At 40.7% G+C, this 9,541-nt stretch overlaps 2 protein-coding genes across 4 annotated transcripts in view; both read left to right on the top strand.

The window, feature by feature from the left end:
* The first annotated feature begins 227 nt into the window (after positions 1–227).
* On the top strand, positions 228–866 carry LOC128303855 (calaxin-like). Its single transcript, XM_053040935.1, has one exon. It carries the CDS (start codon positions 228–230, stop codon positions 864–866), a length of 639 nt encoding a protein of 212 aa, XP_052896895.1.
* A 1,735-nt stretch (positions 867–2,601) lies between these two features.
* Positions 2,602–9,541, top strand: part of LOC128303755 (cubilin) — a 29,418-nt gene continuing 22,478 nt past the window's right edge. For 2 of the 3 annotated variants that reach the window (XM_053040832.1, XM_053040825.1), the window contains exons 1-2: positions 5,275–5,331; positions 6,884–6,910. Coding sequence is in view for 1 of the 3 variants with exons in the window: in XM_053040817.1 (XP_052896777.1) it covers positions 2,650–2,695; positions 5,154–5,331; positions 6,884–6,910 (251 nt within the window). In the remaining 2 variants the exon portion in view is untranslated. Of the gene's footprint in view, positions 2,696–5,153; positions 5,332–6,883; positions 6,911–9,541 lie in introns of those variants that run through there. The other variant, XM_053040817.1, reaches the window with a different exon arrangement.

Raw genomic sequence — 9,541 nt, 5'->3', positions numbered from 1 at the left:
CGTAAAAAAATGGAATGCTAGTAATAAACACTGTTGCTGCTGGGCGTATACCGAGCATCCGACGTTGATTAAGAAATGTGACCGGCACTGTCCACACTTTCAATTTAACTTTGCGCTACACCTGCGCTCATTTGCTCGCTGCGAAGAAAATCATCATAAACAGGTCGGCGTCAAGGAGGCTGTGACTACCGGAGCTGTCAGGCAGTAGTGCGCTAGCAACATAAACCATGAACCTAGACGCGACGCTGGACACGGCGGAGGAGATACGGTTTCTCAGCAAGGTGAGCGGTCTGGTGAAGCGACTGAGCCGTACCACGCACTTTAGCAACCAGGAGCTCGAGGTGGTACTGCTGGTGTACTATAAAATTTTCAAGAACGATCCGGATGCGGCAGGTGGGCAGATTTCTCGCCAGCATCTTACGACCGTGTTTGATACGGCATTCGGTATCACGGATACGGCCGTTATAAGACGCATCTATGCGGCCCTGGACGGTGGTAACAGTTCGCACGTGTCGATGGAAACGTGGGCCCGTATGGTGTCGCTGTACGTGCGCGGTACGCTCGAGGAAAAGATCCAGTACTGCTACCAGGTGTATGACATCCAGCGTGAGGGGATGATCCGGCGGGACTTCCTGATGGTGCTGTTGCGGGGAAGCGTACGGATGGAGGAAGGTGTGGATGAGGCGGTCAAGGATTTGGTGGACATTTTGATGACGCGGCTCGATTTGGACCGTGATGGGGCGATCTCGTTCGAGGACTATCGGAAGAGTGTGGTTGGTACGCCGCTTTTGCTGGAGTGTCTCGGCCAAGCGCTGCCGGATCGGATCCATGTGCAAGCATTCGCAACAACGTTTCTGGTGATGTAGCCCAGAATGAGAATGGAAGACGAGCTCACGCTTTCTAAAATATAGCCGAAATCAAGATCGCTGTGCAAGCAAATTCAAAACAGTCACTGTCGCCACCGTGTCGAAATAGTCGACATCTACTCGAATCTTATATTTCTAATGAAATTTGATTATGGTTTTAATGTAGCAGAATAGACGTACCGTTGGTTCCCTTCTCGTTCGAAGTGCACTTATTAAAAATTTTCGTTAAAACGCAGGGCTCATCTGCGTAATTACTCCGCCTTATATTGGTGATGTGGAGAACATAAAGATATACGGACTAAGTCGTCAAATGTCGTTCTTTTTAGTATCCGGAACCGAAGCTGCTTCGTACGAAAGTGAGCTCGCCGTACAATTCATAAAGCTCCATATGGTATCGGCTTCTCTATTGCCCTGATACTAGTCTAATGCGATACTCTCTGATTTCTTGCGCATTAAATAAAAGAACACGTGATTTTGCCTGTCGTTGATGTCGCTGTGCGTCCACTCTGATTTATTTCCGTCTGTCACTGAACTGTCAAATTTTAGCTTGACTGACAGTTATGTTACGTTTACGTTTATATGCTATGTTTCGTTGCTGGAGTTTAACCGCTACAAGTCCTACAATTATTCTCTACCAATTGAGCATCTTTTTCTGGAACGCAAGATTAAACTTGTGCAAAACTTCTGAAAGTTTTAGACAATGTCTAAAACGAAAAGTCTTAAGTCGAAAAGAAAGTCTTAGACGCGTTTATGCTTACTGGCACTGTATAGGACAACGCTTACTTCTATCGTCACAGGTGTATCGAGTGTAGAAGTTCCCTCAGAACTTTAGCGCGTATGTCAATGTAAAGCTTATTGTTGATACTGATTTTTCACCAAAAAGTGGGTGAAATTTTGGATGACTTCAAAGGTATCGAATGTCCCTTTTGTAGGTCGGGATTTAGGATCAGGATCCCGGGATCAATTTGGAGTTTGCCTCGTTAACCTTATATTAACCTAATAAGTTTCCGATACTTAGGGTACCGTGAACCAATGTTAATCTCATCACCGATAGACTTATAGAGGATGGTCTTTCTCTTGTCGTCTGTCAAACTCTGTTTAAAGAATTCTTTGGCCTAGAAACAATGTAGTGTTGAAGAAATCTATCACATTTTAGGTTGCAATTTTTTAAACGTTTGATTAAACAAAATTAGATTATTTATTGGCATTTATCGCTCAGTTAATTGTAGGGTACAGTTTAATGAAAGTTATCAACTCTCTTATTTCTCAATCTGTTTTAGGTTAGATGACGAATTTGTTGAAAATTCAACTTCATTCTTTTGTTATAGGATTTTGAAATTGTTTAAACCGCAATCATTTTAGTTGTAGAACTGTCGTGCTTTCGTTGCTCCAAAATCCAGTTTTATGAAGAACTTTTTCTATGATTACTTCTACATTTTTTACCGACTTTATGTTTTGTAACTTTAATCCTGTTCTCTCCGCACATTTCGAATCTCATATCCACCAACCTTTGTGGATCGCTGTTCTTGGGCGTGTTAAAGCAGCGACAGTGTAAAACGTGACCACACTATATTCTCACCTCGCATACACGCGTCCCATCGAATCGCGGTGATACATTATCTACTATATATGCAAACTCTTCACCAACACATCTGTTCCCTTCACTACCCAAAAAAAAACCCTTACCACGTACGTTCGCTTTCTTCTAGTGGCCTCCGATGATGTAGATGTCGCGCGGCGCATTGCCGCTAGTGCGTACACGGACTCGCGGTCCCGCATCTCGATGGTGCAGTATTTGGAGCCTCTGTCGCGACCCACAAAGGCGCCAAGTATGTTTCACTTTCCAACTTTCATACCACCCGCTGCTACTACTGTTTTTTGCGTTCTCTTTGTTCGATTGTTGTTTTTATTTTTCGATAAAAAACGCGCAGCGTTGGTTTGTTTCTTTCTGTACTCTAACTGGTTCTTCAGTTTTCTGCAAACTGTTTCCTACTGATCGTGATTATTGTTTCGTTTCCCTATTGTTTTGGTTTCGTACCGTTTCTACCGATGGCTGTCTTTTGCATCACACCAAATCGTTAGTTTTAATTGCTCTTTCTCGTTCACCTTGTACGTTACTCACTGTTTTGCAATGGTTTTTCGATGTGCGTAATGGTTTACCGTTTCGGTACGGTTGGGGATGTGTTTCTTTTTTTTATTTTGGTTTTGGCAGGGAAAAAACAGCAAACAACAGCAAATCAGTATTGCTACTGCTGCTTTCACCTTTATACTGCAGACCGTTCTATTTCGCGTTGTGTTGCATTTGCACACCATACCCACCTTCTATCCCATTTCCAACATTATTGTGCACTAGCATTACAAATAAATCACTTTTGAACACCGAAGTGACTTTAGCCTCGGTTTGATTTAATCGTTTTCCTTTTGTTTTTCGTTGGCTATCGTAAATGGCATAGCAAAACATACTAGTGCCAGTTCGTTTCCGTTGGTGTGTGCGTGTGTTTAAAGCGTCCGGAAAAGGACAAATTTCACATTTGCCATACGCGCACACCATACACTAATTTCACACCCCGTCACTGCCCCCATCCCTCCTTCCGCCCATCCGCCCCTCAATCGACACGTTTCACCACAGCTATATTTGTTGCGTTTCGTTTTCCGTAGACATTTGGCGAATTGTGTCGTATGTAGTAGTTTCTGTGCTGTCGTTAGTTAGTAGCCCATTAGAGCGCTTTCGATATATCGTTGTAATTTCCTTCACAATGAAGCCACCATTAAAGCACCGCAGAGCGGAAAAGCCGTAAGGAATTCTGTACCACACGTTTGGTTTGGTTTGGGTTTCCAACACCACTCTTTCCCTCGCTCATCGGGGGCATTGTTTGGGGGCTTTTTTCTTAATGTTTTGCTACATAACAGCGTAACAGCTCATTTTTCATCAACACGAAACAAAATGATCGATTGGGTCTATTTGGGTTTGTGCTACCGCACAAAAGCGACATCTGACTCGTTGCTCGATTTTCGCAACAGTTCGTGAACCAAACTGTAAAATCGCAATGTTACACTTGCAAATAACATGTTTGTGTAGTATATCATTGCTTTCCGTAGTAAATGTTTTAGGCTTTCATTGATTCTATAAGTAGTAGAGAGTACGTGTGAGTGTGTGTATGTGTATGTGTGTGTATGAGTTTAAATAACTAAATAAAAGCGTTTAAAATAATTTACCGAAGGTTATCCAATAAAATCAACAGCTGTTAGTACATTAAGCGCATAACCGAATTTACCGTGCTTTCAGTGGATGATTGAAGGTTTTCCTTCATGTTGCTCATAGAACATTCATCTTTTCCACTCTCGCACGCGTATATCCGCAGCATGCACAGTAGTGGACAAAATAGGTGCAGCTGCAATGAAATACTACAGTAGCTTTAAATAAATATAATGATTGACATCTGAGATAAAACAAGTCTCCACGCCACAAGACGCAACAAAACTTGTTTGAAAGAAAAATGGATGCAAATTTAAAAAAAAAAAATGTATAAAAACGTTGTTTGGAATTGAAATGTTTTTATCTTACTGCTGTATTTCAAGAATTGTGAGACAGTGCGAGTCACTGTGGCACATTAATCCTTTCATGAACTTTTTTTCGTGTGCTGTTATTTATACCGACAGAGGATATGAATGAATATTGGTTAACATTTTCGACCACTACTTAGTGCTCCCACGTTGTTATGGGCTTTGGATGAATGTGTTTGAGCCGTATTACTCAGCCATATGAACAGACAATCAGATAAGTAAACAATTTTAACAATCTGCAACATCTTTTCGCTCATTTCTTTGTCTAAATTGTACACATTGTTTTCACGTCCACCTGTGAGCTGGGCGCCTTTTTGGCTGCTAGTCAAGTCAAAAGGTTATTTTTACAAAACGACATTAAATTTAATGTAGAAAACATTTTGTTAATCACTCTTAAATCGCGCTTTGAACGAAAGTTAAAACATTTTCGATGGATACAAAAGCTCACCACAAATTCAAATATTAACTCCAATACGAGTAGAATTCGATTTATCACGATTGTGTGTTTCTCAGATCGAGTAGTCACTTGTTTTGTCTGGTACTGTATGTATGTGTATCGTGTGCGCGAGTAAGGAACGGTGAAACATAATGGAAAGATTGCATAAAAAAGCACATGCCCGAACGATGCCCAGGAAATATAATAATATAATGCTTCATTTTGTTTTTCTGTACACTTTTCTCCCTTTCTTTCCGTGTTTTTTCTTTACCACGCACCATCGCCAGAATGTGACCAGACGTTCGTGTCCCGGGCTGGTGGACCATCAAACGGAACGTTCAGCGCCCCGATGCTCTCCAACCCGAGCAATCACTCGCGACAGTGTCTCTACATCTTCCTAGCAGGTCCCGGGCAGCGTGTCGATGTGTCCTTCACGTCGTTCAGCTTGCGAGGATCGCCCCCAGAGTGAGTAATTGGGCTGAAAAAGGTTGATGCGCACACCATTGCGTTTGCCATTGCTTAAGCACTGTTAATAATCACGTGTTTCTTTGTTTCTCTGTGTTTGTGTGTGCGTGCGTGCGTGCGCACAAAACGGTGTTAGAGTAAGGATGTAAAGCAAGCAGCGAAAACAATTAAATTAAATCCCAAATAATGAAACTGTCAAAACCGGTTGAGTAAACATTAACATAAGCTTCTCTTACGCGATTGAACAAGCTGCCACGTTGCGTTGTTGCTTTGATGTTTGTAAAAGGTTGTGGTTTGAGTGTTACCAATTTGTCGTTTACACTGTAGTTTTGTGTTCTGATTTTTTAATGCAGAATAATGTAAACTAAGTTATGGAACCATTTAGGGGATAAAAAATAAAATAAATGCATAACATTTACCATATATCATCAAGATGAATGGAAGGCAATTAAAAATAGCTATCTGAAAAGTTTTGTAGACCGTATTGTCATCAAACAAAAAGTTTCACGTTGCTCAACAACCGTTCAGCCAGGGTCGGCATAAATTTTGTATGAGATACTTCTATTTTGCGCATCGTTAGGAAAATATCTTACGGTGAAATCAACGTATGGATTTGAAATTTCCACATGTAGCTGCGTCACATTATTTTCTTTTTAGTTCCTATTATTTACTAAATTTGTGTCTAAAATTGCTATTTAATTTTGTTGTTTATATAACTGGCGCAACTGTAAAGAAATGATTAAAAAAAATACAGCAAGGCCATAATATAATATAATATAACATACAATCAAAGTTCAACTTATTTATTTTCAATGGAAAATAAATGTTTTCTAATTGCTTAAAACTTAGTGCAAATGTTTCCATTAGCAAAAAAACATATAAAATCATTTTTACGCTTCTCTATTCATTCATTATTGTAAGAAAGTATAAGATAAAAAGAAACATTGTTGAAAACAAATGTACGAATCGCAAACGATTTCCTTTAAATAACTTTGTTCTACAGTTTGCATTTCGTTACGCAAATTTTTTTATGCATTTCTGTGAATATCAAATCCTTACAAAAAAAAATCGGAAACGAAAGATATTTCCCATTAAATATGCAAAAACTTACACTGGTCGTCTTGGTTGTTGACGTTAGCGGTTAAACGTAAGACATTTTGCAAGATTAACGATTTCCTGAGCCCCGGATAGATTGCTTAAGGATTGTCAAATTCAAACAGGAAAAAAAACTGCAAAGGAAGTTTTAAATTTATATGACTCAAAAAAAACCTGACGAGGAGGCTTTTGAATCAGGCAAACTGTAGTGATAAAGTATATCTTTAAAAAACAAACACACCTGTACAAGAAGTCACTTCATTTTTTTCTCGTTTTCTTTTTCCTCTCATCTACTTTCATGTTGTTCACCAATGATTTGGCCAAAAAACAAAACGCACACCTAAATCGCAAAATGCAAAATAATGTAAACAAAAACACACAAATGTTATGTACATGTACATTAAACTCCAATCACACAAAACCAAAACAAAACCAAAAATGCTACCAAATCGTACAGCGGAGCGGCGGTCGGAGAACTTCCAGCGTAAGTTTGAATGTCATTTCCGTTCATTAGATTTCTGGGGTTTTTGTTGTCTTTATTTTTCCCATACCTTCCGGCGCACCTCTTCCTCCATCCCTTCCGATGTCCCGAGAGTTGTTTTTTTTTCTTTTACTACTGTCCTGTATAACCCATTCCCAGTAGAACGCCACGAACGCCGTCACGTACCATCACCAAACCGGGTGAGAGAAAAGGCCATTATTTTTAGTGATGCATAAATTAAATTGTATTTCATTGTGTGTGTGTGAGTGCGCGCGGGCGGGCTTTGTTGCGATCTCCAGCCCACCAGGTACTTCGCTGCACCCGCCACACTGCCTAATGGTTTCCATTTGCGAACTGACCGATCTTTTGACCCCGGGCGCCAACAACAGCACACAAAGCAAAACGAAACTGGTCCATGCTGGGGGAACGCTGTGCCAATACTTCTACCAGCCTTAAAGCCAGCGTCCATTACGTGTTCCGTCGCTTGTGTGATCCGGGGCGCGAGAATGAAAATAGAATTTGTTTAGGCCCTATGGAAACGCCAATGGTTACCAATATGGTCGGGGATTTTTTTTTCTTCCATCCGTTTGTGTCATCTTTTAGGACTTATTCTTAACGATAGAACGGCTCTTACTAGTCGCCACCAAGTTGCATTGCATCCATCCATCCAGTGTTGGGGTGTTTAACAATAGTATGTATGGCGAAATAAAGTCGCATCCCTGCAAAACATTCCGACCTCACTCACTCTCTTTCGTAATGCCCTCATCTCTTCACCCCTCCACCCTCTATTCATTTCCCTTCCCAAGTACCGAAACATTTATCAGTGAAGGACGAAAGTTTTTCCCCTACCGCCCATTTGCCCATGCATGCGCTTCGGGCACTTTCACCAAGAGCTTTTCCTTTAAAGCACTCAGCGCTTCGTTTATCTTGCCGGGGATTTTCTTGGCGGGTCGGTTTTGTTTTGTTTTGCATGTTCACCGCTGTTTATGCTCGCTTATCGGACCACCGTTCCCACTCGACTCGTGGCTGTCGGGCTGTTATCTCTCATTATCGATGGCGGTAATGGGCGATTGAGAACAGCCGCATAATGGAAGTTTGTGCCCATGTGTGAGTGCGTGTGTGTGTGGCGAAAAAAGGCCACTTCCAGGTTAGCAGCTGGTATGTTGTGAGGGGTTAAGCAGATTTTGCGCTGGGCAAAGTTTCCGCGGCATAGCTTCGGTAACGGTCTCCTGCTAAATGGAGAAATGATTGGGAAAGCTTCTTTTATCAGCCTTTCTTTTGTTGTTTTCCCTCGATGTTTCTTTGGACACGTTCGCAAAGTGATGTGAGTTTGTGTTGACGGTATGAAAATACAATGTGAGCCAAGTGGAAAATAATTAGCGTACAGGTTTGTCAAAGGAACAAGGATACGGTTTTGCTTTGCATACGTAGATTAAGGGCAATACCGAAGGGCGCAAAGAGGAAACTTTTCGTACAGGAAAACCTATAATTGATTTTAGGTAAATGTTTATTTTTAATAAGAAATTTTTCAACTATTATCATGTTTTAAACTTGGCACAATCCACTTTTGTCACCTCAAATTTCCCGTTTCTGGAAGCATGTGTCGGAGTCTTTGCCAAATATTGGAAGAACCTTTTACCTGGTCTTTAATGTTATCTAATAACTGCTTTAGACCAATCAAACGAACCGTTAATATATCCTCGATTCTAAAATTCTAATTCTAATGGAACACAAAAAATCACACATCCAGCGAAGAACTAATGAGATCCAATCCAAAGAGCCATATGTATTTACAATCAAATTTATTTCGGTACGGAATGGAAGATTTTAATTTTCGTGTAAATTGCAATGGAAAAGAACCTCCCGCGTAACGAGCTTTCCGTCGCTTAACGAATTAATCGCTTTTTAAGAGTGGTTGACTAAATATGCTTTCTCAAGTGAAGTAAAACGATGTGTACAACCTATGCACGATTGCCAAACACATGACGCTGCGCTACCGAAATTCTTGTCTCCACGCTGTTTGACTTTCGGCACGAGTTATCAGATTGTTACTGTTGCTACATTCCCCGAAACTGGTAAATATTTGGCCGCGCAAAAGCGACAAAAAAAGCTCCCATTTGAAATGGCTTTGCTATCTGCATGTGCCGGGAGCTTGTCGGAATTTATTAAAAATTAAACCATGACCAAGTACGTTCACGATTGGTCGTGTTAGCAATTAGTTAACACTTCACGCTCGCTGCTACTGGGGGAATGAAATGCAATTAAAAGATGACCAAATAAAATCTGATATACATCAAATATGTTACAGAGGGCGTGAGAGCTCAATTACACATACACTTGTATGCATAAATACGTGGAAAAGAGTGCTATTTAATTCTCCTTTTTTTGGGGGTTGATAATACCTCGAAATAAATATTGAAATGATATTCATTTCGCTGCACAGGGATTGATATTTTAAGAAAAGCCCTCATGCTTCAGGTTATGAGGCGTAAAATATATTTTGTACCTCGAATCGGAACCGAACGGTTTTCAGTAAATTCCCATCCAAAAACGTTGTATTGCACTCGCCGAATGGAAAAGAAAATACCATGGCACAACTCATTGTGGTAGTAAGTGATGCTCAATGCTCTACCA

The sequence above is a fragment of the Anopheles moucheti genome, chromosome 2 (genome assembly GCF_943734755.1).
Source record: "Anopheles moucheti chromosome 2, idAnoMoucSN_F20_07, whole genome shotgun sequence".
Classification (NCBI taxonomy): domain Eukaryota; kingdom Metazoa; phylum Arthropoda; class Insecta; order Diptera; family Culicidae; genus Anopheles; species Anopheles moucheti.
This window is presented reverse-complemented; position numbering and strand designations above follow the sequence as displayed.

Excerpts from the sequence above, each read along its gene's own strand:
- LOC128303855 (XM_053040935.1), top strand. The coding sequence starts at position 228 with ATGAACCTAGACGCGACGCTGGACACGGCGGAGGAGATACGGTTTCTC.